We start from the raw sequence: 20,222 nt of genomic DNA on the forward strand, positions 1-20,222 counted from the left end.
CACCTCCACCACAGCCTCCAAAATCCTTGGGCGAGTCCCTGCCTCTCCCCGTGCTGCATCGTGGGCTCGGGGACCTGCTGCCACCCGTTGCTGGCCCTTAGCGCACACGCTGGCGTGGAGCAGGATGCGTGCGAGGCCGGCAGGAGCAGCGGGGATTTTGGGGAGCCCACCCAGCACCCCGGGGCTGCCCCATCTCCAGCCAGGGCAGCAAGGAGCAGCCCAGGGGGTCCCTGCCCGCGGCGTGGGCGTCGGGAAGGGGGAAGGCTGTGGGGACCATCCACCCTCGTGGCAGCTCCCACCCTCGGGAGCATCAACTGTGTCCCCCGAGCTCCCAGCACTAGAGGCCAACGATGCTAATGAAGCAAACCCAGTTTGTAAGGTACAGCATGGCCTGGGGTTGGCGTGTCCCCGTTTACGGGGCACCAGTGTGCTGCAAATCCAGAGCAGCAGGAAAGACCAACATCTCCCCAAGGAGCCCCTGGCAGAATGGGGAGGGAGAAACCTTTCCCTTTGCCATGGGATAGGAAAAGGACAGCGTCTGACACGGCCGAGCCCTGAGCATCCTGCAGCAGCTTTTGCTCCTGCTGGGACAAATGCTGCCCCAGGCTCAGCCCCAGCATCACGGCAGGAGCAGACCCACCACGGGAACGACCATCCCATCCCATCCCATCCCATCCCATCCCATCCGGGATGCATGAAGGGACAAAACAGCAGCATCAGTGACCCCAAACCAGTCTGTCACCACTGCTACTAGACACACACCCCAGCTTCTAGCACAAGAACATCCCTGCGCAGGGCACCGCAGGCTGCTGTGGGACCTGCCACCTCAGGTCCTCAGAGGGTGGAATTTTCCTAATCTCCACGTGCCACCAAGCCAAGGCTGGGCAGGGGCACGGGAAGGAGTTGCTCCGCTGGAGATCATCACCTCCCAAACCTGCTGCTGGTGTTGTCGCGTTTCTGGCCACTTTGAGGGCTGAGTTTGGGGCTGCCCCAGCTCGGCTCCGGCCTGCCACCGAGGTTTTGCAGCCCAGCCCATCCCGCCCAAGACAGGACCAGCCATGGCAAAGCCCTCTGGAAGATCCCAGCACTGGTCCAGGGCAACGTGAACGCATCACTGACTCACACCATTTTATCATTTCCTCGCAGGGAAAGCAGGTCGTGTCCCACAAAGCCCACCTGGGGCCCAGAAAGGGCTAAATGGGTACATCCACCTTCCTCCCGCTACTCATCAGCAGCTGTCCGTGCCGAGGTGGTGGTGCCCCGGGCAAGCCAGGGGCCTTTTCCCACTGCCCTTCGAGATGAGAATGGAGCGGCAGGCGGAGACAGAGGACCGAGGATGCTTGCCACCTCCTCGCTGTGCAAGCCCCCTATTTTGGAGGGGGTCTCTGCTGTAGAAAAGTGGCTGGCGAAAAGGGGATAAAAAGCTCCCTGCGAGCAAACTGCCTCCTTCCCACCAAATCCAGGCCTTCAGCCTTGCCCGCTCCCGGGGGACGAGGCTAAAAGCCGGGGAATCGGATCCTCTCCCCAGCCCCACAGAGCCACACGCAGCCAGAGCGTGGTGGAAATGCGTTTATTGACACGGACGGCGGGTAAAGCCTGAAGAGCAACACAACTACGCGGCCAACACTCGAAGGAGCGGCGCGGCGGGAGAGGAGGGGGAAAGGCCAGCGAGCGAGGCCAGGCTCTGCCCTGCAGCGCAGAGACACCCACGCGCCCAAAGAGCTGGGAAGAAATTTGGTAAGAGAAGGGGGTGCTCAGCATCCCACCCCCCCCCGCCGCCTCGCATCGAAGCCACACCAGCTGTTTAGCGGAGAAGGGCTGATGTTTATTCCTGACCGTCTACCACCTCCTCCCTGCCCCGACACAGCATCGCACTCAGCGCCGCTGGTGCTTCCTTAATTGCTCTCGTAATGATTTTTGCAGTGCCCCCCCCAGCGCTTGGAGCAAATCACCTCCCAGCACACGTGGGCAGGGCTCAAGGGCTGGGTTGCTCCAGCTCTGCCCCCCTTTTTCCCCAGCCAGGGGAAAGGGGGTTCCTACGCAGGGGACCCCACCTTCCTCGGGGTCCCGCAGCTCCCTGGCAGGCCCTGCTGGAGCCTCTTCCAGGGCATTGGGACCTTTTCCCAGCACGGGCTTCTGGGTTGCAGACAGCGCCAAAGCCCTGATGAACCATCTCCCACCATAAAACATTTATTGACTTTGAATGTGGCATCTAAAAGGACAACATGGGGGTTGCTAGGCGTAAGAGCTTTGCTCGCTGGGGAGGAGATGGCGTCAAAGCATGCTTGGGAGGGCGAAGCCACTCTGGTTAGTGGCTTGGGTGAAGCAGGACAAGCTATGGATGGAGCAAGGACATGCAAGAGGCTTTGCTTTCACTGCTGTTGCTGCAGCACTTAGTGGTTGCAATGTGGCGAGTCCACAGCCGTGGACTGGAAAGGGAAGCAGTCCTGGCCCTAAGGACAGGTTGGAAAAGCGGGGCCGGGCCCTGGGGCGAGAGCAGGAACGCGACTGGCCCTTGTTACCGAGTGCCTCTGGGCACACAGAGCCAAGCTGCAAATGGCAGAAACGCTTCCGCAGTCTGCTCGGCGCTCAGCCCAGCCGGGACCCAAAGCCCCCCCCCAGGCAGGCAGGGTGCAAACACCGCCAAGCCCAAACCATCTCCCATCACAGCCCAGCCCGGGTTTTGGGGGACAGCATGGGAACAGGGAGAGACGCTCCGCTCCCCGCAGCACCCCGGGACACTGCCAGCAGCGGCCCCTCGCCGTAGGGGCAGGGCTCATGCCTGCAGCCCCGGCGGGGAAGCGGCACTGCCCCGTCGGGATTTACCACCGGGAGCCTCGGGGATTGCTGGGGTTAGCGCAGCGCTGGGTGAAGGTGGCACAGCTCAGGGGATGGCCGAGAAGGCAGTTTGGCCGTAGCAGGCACAGAAAGAACAAGAAGAAGCAGCGCTGCGGGTGGGTGAGGATGCAGAGACCATACCTGGAGCTCTGGGAAGAGCCTTTGGCTCTAAGAGCGGGCTCGTTTCCTTCATTTTCATCCACCGTTGTTCCATTATCAATCTAGGTCTGCAGCTCCTCCCCACACAAAAGCAGCCTTGCTTCTCAAATCAGCAGCTAAATGAGCCAGGGAGATGGTTGGAGTGAAAACACGCCATCAAAAGCAGAGCTGAGTCTGCCAGCACAAGTGTAATAAAAAACCCCCTCTTTAGGGCTCCATCCGCCTCCACGGACCGAACTGATGGCTCTGTTCCTAGTTCCCCGAGGCTGCGCTCACCCTGCTAGAGCCCGACGTCCCTGCAGGGCTCCCAATACTTCCTTGGAATCGCCTTCCCTTTAAGCCAATTACAATAGAAAAACTCAAAAAAAATGTATAAAAATATAAAATAAAGTGCAGTGTTATGTTTTCGACACTTTTGCCTTGTTTTAATGAGCCGACGTGTGGTTTTTGCTTGTTGTTTTTTTTTTTTTTGGTTTTTGTTTTTTTTTTTTTTCTTTCCAATGAGCGGTATTTTACAAAATCGTTACTACGCCTAAAGCCATTTAGAAAACACTGAACATTGGCACAAAATGGAGAAGCCCACAAGAACGGACAACGAGTGAGGGGCGAGGGGGACGGGGGAGTAGTCGAAGCAGTGGTTACAAACTCCATGGACGCTAAAAATATCAAAGGGGTTTGTTCCCTATCATCATTAGCACGTGGATACTAATTGCTACCTTGTTTAATCAGTGCCTTTGACTGAAATCCTACACATGAAATACAGCTGCTTCCAGTTAAGAGTGCTTTTCCCCGTGCCAGTGGCGAAGGAGGATCCGGGGACCCCTTTCTCCCTCCTCCTTCCGCAGGGTGAGGCACAGGCTGATCTCCCGTTAGTTTTTCAAGATGGCATCGTAGGCCTGGTAGATGTACTGGGACACTTCGGGAGCTCGGCATTTCAGGGAGAGCTGCGGAGAGGAGAGGAGAGGTTAGCGGTGGTGCCAAGGAAGGCGGGAGCTTTCTCCCATCTCCGCGAAGGCAACTGGAAGCGTCCGACCTACAGCACGGGCTGGACAGGTCGTGGATGTGGCTGACGACAGTCACACAGAGTACTTCTCCTGGGTGGTGCTTTCGTTGTCACCAACACCAAACTGCCTTTTCAGAGCTTGCCACAAGCAGGAGGATGTATTAAAAAAAAAAAAAAAAAGCAAACTCCCACCATGGAATTCCCAAATTCCTCAACAAATGTAGGTGCCTCTGCAGGCATGAAGGAAGGGGACGTTGCCCCAGACCCTGAGACAGGGACATATTGTAAATCACAGCACAAAGCCTGGGGGCTTCTAACGATTTGCCGCTCGGTCCTGATGGACACAAACTCGGCTGTTACTCCCTTCTAAAGCAAGGATCAGGCTGAGCCCAGCCTCACGGCATCAATCCTTGTGCAAACATTTTAAGTCACCTCCCAACGCTCACTTTCACCCCGCAGGTCCCCAGCCCATGGACTTCTCTTAAAACTCCGGGAACGGCTTCCAACAGGAGATAAATCCTCCAAATAAAATCCCGATAAATCGGGATGCTCAGGCACACAGGTCCTCAGAAGGGGAGCAAAGGGAACAGCTCTACAGGCGCACGATGCAGGACAGACCGCACCTTCCCACCAGCCACGGGCTGACGCCAGCACAAGGCCAAAGAGGCTCCGACATCCAGACAGCCGGTCTCCGCCGCAGGAACGCGGCAGGGCATAAATTTCTCCTTGTTTATGAGAGGGGGAAGGGCATCCTGGCACTGCTTTCTCGCTAATGTCTCTTGGCTTTATCTCTGGGTAACCTTGGCAAGTAACTGCTCGTTGCTGAGTGGGCATTCTCCCAGCTCACTGGTGACAGAACAGTGTAATTCTATTGTTTCCCCACTTTTTTCCAGTTCAGTGGGTGTTCCTAACCCCTCAGTCAAATTAACAGGATCTCCCCTAACACAAGCACATTAGGCAAAGCAAGGAGAAACGGCTCCGTGGGCAAGGCGAGTTGGAAGGATCCCAGCCCGCGCCACGTGCCCTCCGCAGTCCGACACCTCACCGTGTAGTTCGGGTTCCCCGGCTGAATGCGAAGCTCGGCCAAGATCCAGATGCCGTTGGTGAGTTTCAGAGACTGGTAGAGCATGTCCTGGCCCTCCACGTTCCTCTTGGCGATGGTGTAGACGTTGTTGTTCTGCAGTTTGCTGGAGACGGTGTCTTCAGAGAGAAGGAAGGAAAACGCATCTGTTAATTCAGATTCATCATCTTGCAGAGACGGGAGAGCCCAGAGGAGCATTCCCAGGATGCACGCGCACAAGGGAACGCTGACTTCTGGCCCAGAGTTTTCTCTGGGGACAGGAGCAGACGTGACAGAAGGAGAAAAAGTTCCAATTTCCTTCTGCGGACCCACCTCATTCCTCTCAGGCTACGATCCCTTGTGAAGCATTCGCCTGCCTTGCAGGGCTTTCACTTACTGCTCACTGCTCTGGGTCTCGCCTTTATCAAGGCGAAAGTCTGCAGCTCAGCGGGGAAGAGGTCTCTGCTGTATCTGTACCTCCCAGCAAGCCCCAGGCAGGCTAACCTGGCGCCAGCCAAAACTCAGATAATGAAGGCGGAGAAGAACAAAGATCCCTGCCCGAGGCTCGCTCCGGTGCCTGGTTCTGAGGTCCCATCCCAACCATGACAGCTCCCTCCTGCTTCGCCCCCTCTCGCACAGACACTTCTGGCCAAACCGATGTCCTACAAGGCAGTAAAAATCCTTTCCTCTTTTTTTTTTTTAAAAGCAATCACTTGAAAGGGTAAAAACCCACAGACATCATAGTGCTGCAATACAGTTTTAACACACTGTACGACCCCAGCACTCGTAGAAGATGTGCGATTTCACCCGGAGACCTGTACGGATATAACCACGACACACGTTATTTCTAAGGGACCTTACAAAGAAACAAGACCAGAGGCAAATATGCAGGACACACAGACCCAAACCAGCGGCCTTCGGATGCCAAGGGGTTTCTCAGCCCAGCATGGAGCTGGGCAAACCTCAGCCTTTGGATGCCAATACAAGGGGCACATTCATCCTTTGGGTGGAAGGCTCGGGAGGAGGACTCCACACACCCGATACGCATCACTAGCAAATTCCCATTCCTGGTGCCCAACAGGAGCAATTTAACTCGTTCAAGCTCTCTGGTAGGACAGAGTGGAACGCCCTGTCTATGCTGGGCCATTATCAGCAGGCTGGGCACTTTTGATAAAAAGCAGGGGAGAGACGCGGCCTTATACCAATTCGCACTGAAAGCCAAGAGACATGGGATCCATTTCAAGGAGTGTGAGGAGCAGGACAGCAGCAGGGAAGCAGCACAAAGCGACCGTGTAGCTCTAATCCATCCCTGCACCCACAAAGACAGAGATCCTCCGGCATCAGTGCTGGATCTGAGAACGGACACAAGCAGGCGCATGGAGGGATTAGAGAGGGGACAGCAGAGGCTGTTCATGCACCAGGGGGTGGCAGAAGCGGGAAAGCAAAGGCCCCACAAATCCACACACCGACGCAGAGACCCGTATCCGCTGCCTCTCCCCGGGGCAGCGCTGATAACCAGGGCTGCGGAGCAGCTCCACGGGCAGCCTGGACCCTTCGCCTGCGGCTGGGCTGAACCCCTTCGCTCCCCAGCTCCCCAGAGCGGCTGCGTGCAGGTTGAGGAGGGTTCAGGCATCCAGCTACCCAGACACACTCAGATTTAGGTTTTCCTCTCTTCCCCAGTTACTATGGAAACTGGCAGATATAAGTAACTAATGAGATCCTTTGCTTAAAACCCCTCTGTCTCCTCCTCCCACCTCCACTCCTCCTCTACACAACAAACTCATCCAGATCAGGGAAACGGGCAATGCAGAGCTGTCCCCGGCTCGCAGGGAGCGCGGTTGGGAGAAACTCGCACTGGAGGGACATCACCCGCTGGGGCTGAAGCCCAGACTCCCATCCCCGATGCCCCTCCAGCCCGCGAGAGCAGCCTGTGGGGCTCTGCGGAGGCACAGCGTTCAGCACAAGCGCCGGCTCAGAGAGCGCATCATTGTTTGCGAGGGACGTGGGTATTAAATGTGATTTTGTTTGCCCAATTTTAACAGGCTGTGGTTAAGCCTCGCTGGTCTGAAGCCCCCTCTGGACATGCATCCTGGAAGTGGAATTGCTGGCAAAGGTTCAAGACTTTCTCCAGCAAATCTTTCTTCCTGCCGGGAGCAGTCTCCCGCTCCGCCGGGGGATGCTGTCAGAGCCAAGGCATTCCCCAGGGAGCGTGGGTGCAGGGTCGGAAGCAAGGCTGCAAGCGGGAGGCTGTGATTTTGGCAGCTGTGGGGCCAGTGCCCCACCAGGCGGTGTGACGGCAGAGGAGGGGAGCGCTCCTGCCCCCCGGGGAGCTGCGCGCCGGGGACACAGCGGGCGAGACGGGGCCGCACAGCAGCTGCTCCTGCGCCAAAGCCTTCAACCGTGTGATGGCACCTCTTGCAATTTAAACAGCCGCCGCCTCTGCTGGGAGGCAGATTTCCATGCAGGGATGGGCTTGTAGGGGGATACAGGGAGGGAAACTGAGGCAGGGCAAACTCCTAGGAAAGCTTGTTTTCTGCCTCCCTGTTTGACGTCAGTTACCGTCTGAAGAGTGCAAAGAACCCTACAACACATACCCTGTCTCAGCCAGACACCTGCAGCAATTGGGAGCAGGCTGGAGTGGTGATGCTCGGCTTGCCCAGCTCCTCCTGCCCCCTCCCTCAGCACAGATTTGGGGACTAGGAAGAACCTACTCCCCTCTCCCCCCAGGTGGCAGCTCCCGTCCCTCCTGTGCTCCCCAGTGTCAGGATTTGGGGATTTTTGGAGATCGGGCAGAGTTGCTAAGCAACAGTGCCAGGCTGAAGGCAGGACGGCTAATGCCATGTGACAGCACAGCCTTTTTTTTTTAAAAATTAAACTAAAAATTCCACAAGGCAGGTATTTGGTGGGGGCAGCGTGCTGAGCCCAGCTCCGGACAGGGCTGCTGGTATGGGAACGAGAGCGCAGCACCCAGCGAAGCCCCGGTTAGTGCCCGGCACAGGCAGGAGAGGGCTGAGCCGTGCCGCCTGGGGACACGTCTCCCTGCACACACGGGGTCTGGTGACTCTGCAAACCAGAGCCACAAAGTCCTTCTGCGAGATGGCACAGGCTACATCTGACCTTGCAAAGCAACTTTCTGCAGCGCTTTTTCTTTTGGCTCCGAGCTTATTCTCAAAACCCTCTTGAAGCACAATGTAAGGATACAGAAAGATTTCCCCATCACCAACACCAGGGAAGCTTCTGCCATCGGTCCATCTTTCAGGGGTATTTTGTTGGTTTGTTCCCTCGTCTTCTGTTTTTTAAACAGAATTCTTTACCCTGCCTCAGTCCAACAACTAAATAGCACACGTGGAAAGACAAGCACGCAGGGCAGAACAGCTAGACAAGGTCTCCTCCCTTGCACTGAAATAATTAAATTCTTTTCAACAGCACTTTCCTTCTGGGTAAAAAGCAAAGGACATGCTTAAATCTCGTCCCCATACAGCTGAAGAATTTCCCTTCCAAACTCAAACAGCCAAGACAACCAACTGGCAACAACGGGAGTTTTCACAAAGGACATGCCCGACTCAGAACCAACACCGACAACACACCTTTTTTGAGCTTGGACCTTCCTGGCATTTTGCAACGAGCACTGGATATCGGCAAGTAAAATTTACTCCCTATGTTTTGTGCTGCAGTAGCTGAAAACATCCCTGAGCCGTTTCTAGTAACACTTGAATGGTTCTGAGCACCCAGCCAAGAACTGCACTCAAATACCAGAGGCATCTGCAGACTGGGATCCAGTGGGGAGGCACTTTAGTTAATATTATGACAGTACCTTCATTTCCAAGATATGTAATATGTACGGGTTCTGTAATTTATTAAATGATCAGGATACTAGAATTGCACATACAGAAAAAAAAACAACCCATACCAGGGAAGCTTGCACATGACTGCGTCCCAGGTTATTCCAATAAGAAAATCCAATTTCTCTTTGTTCTAGCATTAGCAAATTACTTGAGGGGAAAAAAAAAAACTAACACAGCAAAGTGGCCACTGCATACCAATAAAGCCATATTCAACTCCAAGCAGTAAAGCTGTCATTTCACACCAAATTGTGGAACAGTAATAAGCAAGCAAACCCAAAGTTCCTCGAGCTGCTGAACTGCACAGCAACCAATTGCCTCCTGTGCAATGGCATTCCACCTCCCTGGGCGAGCCAGCTTGTCCTCTCTCCTCCGTGGCTTTGGGTAAGCAGAATTTTAAAAAAGAAAACCACTTAGCTAATCTGATTTGCATATCTTAGCTTAACGTAGCAGTCCTTTAAAATTTAGTCAAACTTTGCGTGTTGAAAAAAACAGTGTAAACAAGGCAAACTGAGCTTTAGCGCGTGTTCAGTTGCAGGGAAACCCGGGGCTGGTATAGCTGTACCAGCAGCACCCAGGTTATTTGAGCCATAAGAGTCTATGAATCTATCTTCATGCATTAGATTCTTATGTTTTCATTAAAAAGCTCCAAATCAATTAATTTAGCACTGGATTCATAAGAGATGAGAATGCTGGGATATAACCATGACCTTGGGTTTTCATTATGAGTTGTAATTCCGAATATGGTTTTCTCCATAGCGCTATCGTAACCTCTTCCTAAGAGGCAGATGCATGAAAGGGAGCACTAATGAACTCAAGCTGTGCAGTGCATCGCAAGCACACGCTGGCCCCACCACCCCAGTCCAGAGAGACTCGCTCCTCCACGGCCATACGGCCCCAGCCCTACAGAACAGCCTCAGGCCGGTGCCAGCTCTCACCGCTGGGAACCTGAGCCCCAGATCCCTCATCCAGAATTAAGCACTCATCTCTCTGAGTCACTTGGAACTGTGGGAATACCTTCAAGGGTCCAGGACTTGCTTTTGTTTTGGAAACAAAGACGCTGGAGACATGGATCACAGTGGCGCTTAAGGGTACCTGCTCCTCACCCCGCAGCCTGGGACCTTACCCGAGGCTTCAGCTGGCGGTGCCGTGGGCTACCTGCAGCAGCCAAGATTTTCTGGCTGTTCTGCGCCCTGTTACAGGGTGAGTTGCCGGGAACGGGAGCTTTTGCTGCCATCACTGTTGCAAACCATCAAAGCTGGAGTCAACCCTATTTGGCTTGCCCCGTGGGCACAGGATGGATCTCTTCCCCACAAAGGTCTGGGAGCACAGACTTGCACAGAAGCATCTCCACTGATGGACTGTGTTTATCTCCCTTTTCTTTGAAGGAAGAAAAGAAATAACCTGGGGAAAAGCCTGCAGTTTACACCGGAGGTGCTGTAAGGTGACTGTTGCACAGTTAACAGCCAGCCAGCCCTGGATGTACAAGAAATGCACAAGCTGCTTTCCTGACAGATAAAATCCCAGCCCTCTAAAAATCCCTGTTCCAAGCCCTTTGGTTTAAAGAAAAAGAAATCCAAATTTCAGTTTCTCCGTCGAAGAAAATCACCGTGCCCTGTTTAGCTGCTCGGTAGGGCCTCCCGCACGCCTGCGCCTAACTTCAGCCCCGCTTCTCACACGGTGCAGGAACAGCGCAGATCTGAGCAGTGAGGAAAGAAAAGGCTCTTTACAGCTAGAAGACGAAAAAGCCAGGCAACAAGGGTACAAGGACCACGCTTCTCATCAGCCCTCTGCCCAGCAGCAGCCGTTCCACAGGCTCTGCTCCATCTGTCCGGCGCCTGCTGCAGCTGCGCGGCTCGATTTAAAGTGGCTGCTGGTGCCGCGATTAGGGCGCATCGGCTGGGAGCAGAGGTATTTTTAGTTCGCAGCTAAATCCGCGTCACTGGGCTGGAATCGGTTAGACCCGAAGCATGAATGGTGCGATGCGTCCCCGAGCCTCAATGACAACTCGCCACCAAGTGGGTGGGCTCACGCGAGGCATGAATTACTTATCGGAGCGGCTGCAGGAGGAGGGATAGGGATTCACAGGGCGGCTGCACACCTCTGCGGAGCCGGCGGCGCTTAGAAGCTTTTCATCTGTGCCCAAGGGTTGCAAAAACCCAGCGCCTCCTAAGTTTTAGTTCGGAGGCGTTGAAATCCGCACACTTTGTTCTGCGCAGCTCTGCCACGGCAGCCGTTGCGTACCTTACTTTATGCAGCGATATGAGAGCTGCCCGCGGTGGTATTTCATGGGTGAACAATAGAACCGCCGACAGCCCAGGTCGAGAGCTTTATGCTGCTTAGGCATCTCCTACAAGAGAGGCTTTTGAATGCGAATCAGTCTTTCCTCCACAAGGATCAAGTTCCTAAAGATTTTGTACCCAGAGTTGCTATTCTTGGAAGAAAGGAGGTGTCTTAAAACAAGGCTCTTTTCACTGGATTTAAATGATCAAGACTGTGAATCTTGAAAGACTGTCGCCCTACTGCGGCACGTGGCCAGACACGCACCCTCCCTCTGGTATAAACTAGCAGCGAGATGGATTCAGCTGTCATCAGAGCTCACACAGTTTATTTCGCCTCTGCCCCGGCGTGCACCACCAGCCACTTGCCACGCTGCGAGAAGTCTCCATCCCCAAGGATGCTGGAAAGCCAGCCATCCGTGGGGTCTGGTGCCCGGCTGATCCTTGTACAGATGGGTTTGATGCTCTTAGGATGGTCTGTACTAGCGGAGGTTGCTGCTTAGATGAAATCAAGGTGAGCAGCAGACTCAGGCAGGGTTGCACTGGTAGTTAAAATAAGACAAGCACACAACATTTCCCTAGTTTTCCCTCCTGCAAGCTGTTGGCCTGCTCCGTGCCGAAGCCCAGGTGGTCAAGGAAGGAAACGGCCGGTACCGTTGCAAGAGGGAGGAGGTGTCAGCAGCGGAAATACAAAAACAGAAGCTTCAGCGGATGGAAGTGTTTGAAATCTGTTTATGAGACGTGACCCACTTTCTCCCGTACATAAGCCAAAGAGGCTGGCAGATCCTGCACACCCCCGAGCATCCCAAGTGACGGATCGTGCTCGGGAGAGGCACCGTGTCCAGGGCTCTTGCTAAAGCACCGAGAGAAGCCTCTTCTCGTCTCAGCCCTGGCAATGGCTGCAGGTACCGCTGCAGAGAAATCGCCTGGCGTTCCCGTGATCTCCCTGCGAGCTTGTAACACGTTCTCTACTGAATACCACCAGTTCAGGCAGGCCTGGGCAAGCAGTCTGGTCCTGAGCTGGCAAACCCTCCCTGGAATGGGGACCACAGCCCGTCACTCCATATTTTCTAACATTTTATTTTGGAGGGAGTAGGGGGCACGGGCCAGTCTGCAGGATCGCCACTGCTCATCTTCCCAGCCACGCACACCCCTTCTCTCCCTCCTAACTCCATCCTCCGCTAGCCGGCACCACAACGCCCCAGCACCAAGCACGAGAAGCCACCACCGTTTCTGATTTGAGATGGAAAGAGCTGTGGGCAGCACGGTTCGGGCACAGCCGGGGCAGAGGCACCACCGGCGGCAGCCCTGCAGTGCAGGGGGAGAGGCAATGCCAAGCTCAGCCGGGAGCAGAGGGAGGGCTGGGGGAGGCGCAGAGATTGTTCTCATTTGAAACCCCACAGTGAAATCAAGTCATAAGGTCCGACAGCTGCTATTTTTTCCCCCTCTTGTGAGCTCCATCTTTTATATTCCCAAATAGTAATAATTACGAGTACAAAGAGACCCATGGTTTCTGCCTGCAATTGAAGCAAGAGGGTGCTCATTGTCTAAGAGCAGACACGGGAGAATAAAAAGGTTACAGGGTTTGTAATCAATAGGGACACTTTTTTTCCTCTATGAAACGTAGCAGCTTTTGGTAGAATCACTTGGCTCCTGTCCAGAACCTCTTAAACAGGAGCAAAGCTGCTACGCTGGCCTCATTCCACTTTTTTTTTTTTTTTTTTTTTTTTTTTTTTTTTTTTTTTTTTTACAGTCCCTCACCCTTCAGCAGCAGTAAGGTCATACGTACAAGTAGGATGCTCACAGAGGCAACCAGACAGCTGAACAGGACAAGGTATGATCAAAGTGCATCAATACAGCAGCTAACGGCAGCAGACCAGAACTCTTCTCACATGGCCTGTCCTCCACAGATGTCAAAACATTTCATAGTGGTACGTAGGGTTACTCTTTCACAACGCAAAGGAGAAAGAGCATGCTGAAAGGCAAAGCGACTGGCCCGGGATTATGCAGTGGGTAAAAGTCGGGGCTGGAACACCTCGCCTGAAACACGCAGTTGCAGAACAGGATTGCTGAACAGCCCCAGCACCCTACTCAGCTCGACTTAAAACAGCAGCTTTGCAGAGAAACAAAGTATAAAAGAGAAACGAGAATAGAAAGTCCACAATGAAAGCAGGAAGCACATAGGTAAAATCTAAAACCTGGGATTTCAGATGTGCTTTTATGGGGACGCAGCTAAAGTTTTTACTGAAACAAGCCCTAGGATCCAAGGCTGTTCTGTTCCTAAGCGCGATACCCACCTACCCGTTAGCCACAGACAATGCTATTAACAAGGTGACGTCCAGTGACCGCACATCAAAAGTGCTCTCAGCATGGTAGAATCAGGCTACTCACCAGCATTCAGGTGACAGTCTTTAATCTGGAACTGAAGCTCGTTTTCGTTTGGAATATCTTTCCATGTTGCAAGGAAGACCTGGCGCTCTAGAAGCGAGAAAGACAATCAGCACTTCTGGATCCTCACAGGACCGAAGCATTAATTAATTCACCGCAGAATGATACAAAGTAGAGACAAGAAAAGATCTTTTGGTCGAATTTTGCCCTGCTGTGGTCAGATCCAGGATTTGCTCGATGACAACTTCAGTGTCACTGTAAAAGCAGCAAAGCTTTGATGGATTCTGGAGCCCCCAAACCAGAGACTGTTTCTACCACATGAGCTGTTTACAAACCAAGAACTGGCGGGATTTGACGAGGAAGGAAGGAGATCCACACGTTTAGGATCACGTTAGTGAAAGCTGCTGGACAAGCAACTTCCCAGCCAATTCAAACAACAATTTAATGAAGGTGACCATGAATACTTGAATTACAGTGAAAGTGGAATAGGGACAAATCCTACACCCATCTGAGTGAACCAAACCCTCTAAATACGACCCACCCCAAGAAATCAGCTTCAAAGAAAACAGATCCATCCCTTGTCTGGCAGGGAATCAGAGCAGAGACTTGGGTTCTGGTAACTATTAGGGTTGCAGGAGAACAGGGACAGGTGACCAAACCACCACAGATCAATCCAGGCTGCTGAGATGCACTGGCATGAAGATTGTGGCCAAACCCACACGAACTTCAGCCATGGGACAAGTGCCCCCAGGTGGGGGCTGCGAGCAGAGCCTGGCTGAGGGAGGCTGACCACAGACCTAAAAGCACTCACCCATTTTGCCATCCTCTACGAAAAGCACGTTGAGAGGAATTAGGCAGCTGAAGTAAAAGACATCAATGTTGTTTTTCACAGCCACCTGTTACAGAAGAAACAGCGGGGGTTAAAACGTCTCGATCAGCTGGAAGCCCAAAGGGATCCCGAGATTTTGCACCATCTCATCGCCTGCCCGCGCACCCTGGCACGCTCTGTCCGGGCAGAGGCCAGCTCTGAACGTGAGACCACCTGCAGAGATGTTACTGCGCTTCTGGGTGGTTTCAGACAAGGATCAGTCCCACCCCTCTGCGCTCGCTCCATGTTCACTAAAAGCTGCTCCATTTTCTCCTCCGAGCACTTCACCACGCTGCACTGATGGGGCCACAGCCAGCGTCCTTGCTCTCTTCTGCTCTCGTTCAGCCTCTCCCTCCCCTCACTTCTTCCACCTCCGAGGTACGTTCACATCCCCTGGCTGCACACAGCTACTGTCACATCTGTCACATTGCACACGAGCTTCTCCATCCCCCCCCCGCCTTTGCCATCTCACCCTTGTAATTCCCCAGCTCCAAAGCCCTGTATATTCTTTATTTTCACCCCCAGCTCTCAGTCATGTCTGAGCACGTAGACTCCTTGATTAGTCGTTATCTCAGGTCGGACACTTTCTAGAAAGCCTGAAGCTGGTCCACAGCCCGCACCTTCCTTGCAGCATCTCCCAAGTCTCCTGCCTTTACCTTCATGAACACGTGCCGGGTGTTGATTCCTGGGAGAAGAAAGCCCTGCTACAGAGCAATCAGGGCAGGTAAAAAAAGATCACTTGACAAAAGACTTAATTCTCAGTGTCATTAAACTCCGCCAGCCAGGGAGATGCACTGGATTGCCTTTTATCACACGTGCTTGCCACATTACCGACTAGTCTCTGCTAACGCGGAGAGCCATCTCACTTTCAGTTTTCCCCAGGCTGAGAGCTGACGGTACAGCAGGAGCAAACTGGAGGCCTGAGAAAGTGCACTGTCATACGATAGCAGAGGAAAAGGTAGCTCTGGGCTTTATTTCTATGCCTCTCACGCTCTCCTCACATCATCCCGCGCAGAGATAGCCTGTCACGGGAGTACAGTTCAGCAGACACCTGCCACCGCTTGCGACGAAGGGAACTTAGCCTGTGAAAGAGACCTGAAATCGAGGTCGTGTGGGGAGCCCTGAACGTCAGGAGCCGCTGGAGCGCCTATTTCCTTTGAAAAATCCAAGGAGTTCTCCAATTTGTCACCCAGCTGAAACACAAACCAGACCGTGCTAAATGCTGAGCCAAAGAAATTAATTTGCTGCTACAAAGATTTATGCCAAGACAAACTCCATTCACATTAATAATTACATACATTAGTGTTCTGCTGAGAAAATCTATTGTCCCAGGGTGGCAGGTTTCGAATGACACCCCCAAATGTCGGTTAAAACAGCTGTGGATAGACAAGGGAGGGGAATAAAGCAGATAATTCAAACACCAGTCAGCTGATTAGACATGCGTGGAAGCCAGAGGACAAGCGGTAGGAGATGAAGCTCCCGAATGAAGTCTTGTAGCAATTGGGAAAGTCCCAGAAGCGCAAAGAGCAGCAGAAATGTAGATGTGACAGCTTGTGGGCTTTCGACTTTCAGCCATCGCTAAAGGTAGCGGCTTATATTTAATTCCCACAGTGCAAACCAGCTTAAAGAAGGGATTATTTTAAAGCCCTCTAAAACCATGTAAATGATGGTGCAACCTTGGAAAAAAAAAAAAAAAAAGAAAAAAGGAAATGGTTTTCTGTAATGGGGAGGTGTCACGTGCTCCGACTGCTGGTGTCACACTCACAAGTTGGACTGTCTGGTGTCTGAGTTAGAGGTACCAAAGCTGGAGGGGCAAAAGCAGTTCAGTGGATGGAGCCAAGTGATTCACCTCTGCAAGATGTGACTGACCCAACCGGAGGAGTAGCCAAAAACACACCTCAATCTGGGAGGAGAGAGCTGGGGAAGGGACAGCAGTGTAGCCATTCCGGATGCTATGTTTGGATATAAGTCATGGAGATGAGCAGGAAGAGGAAAAATTCAGGCTAAACAGCTGGGAAAACTTGACAGTGAGAATTACTAAGCAGCACAAAATCCTCCTGAGGAAGAGAGAAGCTCCAGCGCCCGGAGTATTTAAAATCAGCCTTGACAATGCTCTCAATACGAGGAACTGTGGCAAAACAAAGCATAGCAGGGACTACACTGCATGACCTAAGATCTCTTCCAACTCCGATTTAATGATTAATTGCCTCGCCTTAAAACAACAGAGATCACTTAGCTTTTGTAGCTAATTGTTGTTGCCATACAACAGCAGTTTCTTACAAGAGGGGCTGGAAAGCAGCGCCTTCTCTCCAGTCACGGTTCTAGAGACACACTCCAAATTAATATGCTAACCCTGTCCCTGCAGTTATAAGAATGCTATAAAAAGGTATCTGCTGACCTGCTTCTCAACTCTGCAGAAACACACTGAGTAAGCTGCTTTGGCTATACTCTGGAGAGCTACCCAATTAAGATGCTCTGAAGTGCAATTTCTTCCCAGCAAAGAAAAGCAAGCCACGCGCCAGCCTTCCTCCCAACCTGCATCACTGGCTTTGGTAATGTCATCACGTGTCACCTTGCAAGTATCTGTAATGATGCAGAAACCAGCTGTTACAAATAATTTTTGCAAACAGGAAAGGAAAAAGCCAGTGTCCCCTTAAACCTACAGCACCGGGACAAGACTGGTAAGCTCTTCAAGACTTGCTTCCATCACTCAACACCACGTATTGCCCCAGCCAGCCATGCATGCACTGTCTCCAAGATCTGGTCCACGAAAAAGCACCTGCAGATACCCAGATGGGGAAACTCGCAGCAAGAAGAGGCTAAGAGGCCCTACCCGTTGATAACAGCTTTCCAAGGTCATGCGTCAACCTTTGCCCTGCCACATCAGGAGCACCCAATGCCATCTGACAGCCTACAAAAGCAAATGCAGGCAGAAAGCAGACTCACAGCAGGAGTGAGACACTGAGTAGCTAAAAATAGCCACTTGCCAAGAAAGTCCAGTGCTCCTTAGGTGGAAACATGGACCCGAGACAACCGATGACACCTAAAGCGATAGCAGTAGCTGTGAAGCCTCTCCACGTTTGGCATTCTTGAAAGGAACCTCCACTTGCATTCAATAAATCCTCCAGTCCAGACTAACTTTGCCTGTGGCTTTGCAGCTTGAACCTGCCAACCAGGACATGAACCATTAAATCTTCAGCAAGACCTTCAGCTTCAGACATTTGAAAGTTGGAACAGAAGCATTTTAAGCAAAAATGGCTTTCCATCTGCAATTCTTTTTGAAAGGAGGAAAAAAGAATAAAATTACTACCTTTTGAATTTAGTCAAGCAAACTATGAAGCTTCTGAGGGATACAAGTGAAATGGTGCCAGATTTCATGTGATGCTTCACCGCTGAAAAGGTGTGAGCCCACTAAAAATAGGAACAGGGTTCCCAATCACTTACACCTTGTTCATGATCTGACTAGAGAAGCAGCACCTCTAGAAATAACCCCTGGAACCCCTTTGCTCACCTTGCAGCTCGAGCACCCTTCTTGCAGTGTCCTTTCTTGCAGCGTAACCTTCTGATAGCCAACACATGGTATTTGGGGGAAGAGGCACCTCATAAGAACAACGCTAAGTTATTTTCTTCAACAGTGTAGGTTTCTGATGCTTTAAATCCCAGACTTGAGCATAAGAACCGACTTTCAAAGTCAAGTCTGAAAGCAACACAGATGCTTTCCATCAGCAGCAAGTACACAACATACCCACTTGGAATCCCATTAGCACCTACACTAAATTAAGGATTTACTTCAAGTTGGGTTTTGCTTTAGAGCCTGGTAGCCGCCAAACTGTTAAGGCAAGAAGTCGTCTCCTCTGCAGAGTCTTTTTTACCTCTGCCAGCACAAGGTCATGGTTTATTCTGTGACAGTCTGCTGCTCTGGCTGTCAGATGCCCCCAGGAGTGTTAGCTCCTTCACTTCATTTTGTTTGACAGGTAGGGTTCTCAGGATCCTACGAGCATCCCACTCGGATGCTCTACCTACAGGCACAAGCCTGGAGCCCGGGCAGCGGCGTTGTGTGCAGACAGCGAGGCCGGGTCTGTGCCCCTGGCTGCAGCCGTCATCTCCGGGCATGTCACCGACGTCAGCCATCAGGGAACAGGCAGTTACTGGGAGGGTTACGCTCTAATGTGTGCCTGGCCGTGCTTGGAAGTTCAAAACGTACATTTTTATCAGGCGCGCCGTACCATGTGGCGGCCCTGCCCTTAATCGGCAAGCCAACAGCTTTCCGCAGCTGAGCTAGGAACTGGCCGCAGATGCCAAGCTGTGATCCCAGTCCTTAATTCCCAGAGCTCCCAGGAGGCTTCTCTGCTGGAATAAGACTCTCACTAGTAGAGGCTGTTAAAAAAATAACCTAGGCAACAAACCTTGAAAGCACCTTCCACATCCAGCCACCCAAGGCTGTTCGGTGGTGCTTGGTCCAGTAATTTTGACAGAGCTCCCACCCAGGCAGATATTGGGCCATTTATCAAGCAGGCTCTGAAGGGAGAACATGTGCCGGCTGGACTGGCCGCTCACACCGATTCTCAGCCTTGTTTTTATGGAGAGTTGAATGTGTGAAATCTGTTTCCAAGCACGGAGAGCTCTGCATTTGCGACCCGGGATACATTAACACTTCTGATGAAGGAGAGCTCCAGCGGTTCTGCATTGCACGACACTGGAGAGTGGAGGAGCACAGGTGATGAGCTACAGCAGAACTGAGCGCAGAAGGACAAATACGATCTAGTGCATTAGCAACACCGATCTTTTCTCGATGAAGAAGCTGCACCTTCATCTGCCTTTATAGAAATGTGTTGCCAAACTCACTGGAAGAAAGAAAAGTGTTCTGCACCTCACACTGCTCAGCAGCAAGGGAGAGGTCTGCGTTTCCAAGTGTCACTTTTCAGGAAGAAATGCAGCTGGCAGATCCTTCCCTTTCAGTACTCGCCAGGTCCTTTTGCGGGCATTTTTGGAAACTGAAGCCGTGCTTCTCTCAGTTGCATGCTCAGTATCTGCAACAAACAGCCCTGGCAGCTGACAGCAGGTAACGCTGGGGAATGCAACACATTGATTGTCAATTTTGAATGCGGGTCCCAAGAGAACGGCAACGCTCCGGGCTCAGGCAGACTCGCTACTGCTCTGAGAGTCCCTGCAGCTTGTTTTCGATTTTATCACCTCCTGCAAGCGGTTAGCGTCTCAGAGAAGAGATTGCCGTATTCATGCCCTGACAGGCCAGGACAGAGCTCCAAACTCTGGCAGCAGGCTGGCTCCACTTCACCCACTTCCAGGGTTAGGGGAGCAATTCACGTGTACCCAAATGAACAAATCGGGTATTCTGATTTCACGGCATTTCACAGCCATTTATTAGGAACAGTGGTTCTCTTTAGCATAGAAAGGCTTTCAACCCAGGCATTCTCTTACTCCAAATTTGACTTGAAGCTGAAGAAGTATCCGGAGAGAAGATTCCTCATCAACGCAAAATCCATATTTCAGAACCTGTCGTCCTCTTCAGGAGGTCAAGGTCTCATACACGTGGTGGCAAAGGTACCCCATCAACCCCATGTTTTCCACCAGCCTGACAGCGTACACGTCATCAGAGGGCTTTCACCGCTCTGACTGTGAAAAGGCAACTGCAGGACCCAAACAAGCCTGTACAACTACCAGAGCCACCCCCCTGTCTGGCAAACGAGACACAGCTACCAGATACTTGTGAAGCTCAACACAGCCTCTCACACACCTTTGGGCAAGAGCTTGTTATCGCTTACGG

At 52.3% G+C, this 20,222-nt stretch overlaps 1 protein-coding gene across 13 annotated transcripts in view; it reads right to left on the minus strand.

Annotated features, from left to right (window-relative positions):
* Nucleotides 1-1,556: 1,556 nt before the first annotated feature.
* The window catches only part of AP2B1 (adaptor related protein complex 2 subunit beta 1), an 81,212-nt gene continuing 62,546 nt past the window's right edge, over nt 1,557-20,222 (minus strand). For 12 of the 13 annotated variants that reach the window (XM_074593729.1, XM_074593737.1, XM_074593731.1 and 9 more), the window contains 4 exons: nt 14,381-14,465; nt 13,573-13,659; nt 5,046-5,200; nt 1,557-3,941 (listed from right to left, as the gene is read on the minus strand). In XM_074593729.1, coding sequence (XP_074449830.1) covers nt 3,867-3,941; nt 5,046-5,200; nt 13,573-13,659; nt 14,381-14,465 — 402 coding nt within the window. In that variant the 3' untranslated portion in view covers nt 1,557-3,866. Of the gene's footprint in view, nt 3,942-5,045; nt 5,201-13,572; nt 13,660-14,380; nt 14,466-15,344; nt 15,631-20,222 lie in introns of those variants that run through there. The other variant, XM_074593743.1, reaches the window with a different exon arrangement.

The sequence above is a fragment of the Larus michahellis genome, chromosome 7, assembly GCF_964199755.1.
Source record: "Larus michahellis chromosome 7, bLarMic1.1, whole genome shotgun sequence".
Lineage (NCBI taxonomy): Eukaryota > Metazoa > Chordata > Aves > Charadriiformes > Laridae > Larus > Larus michahellis.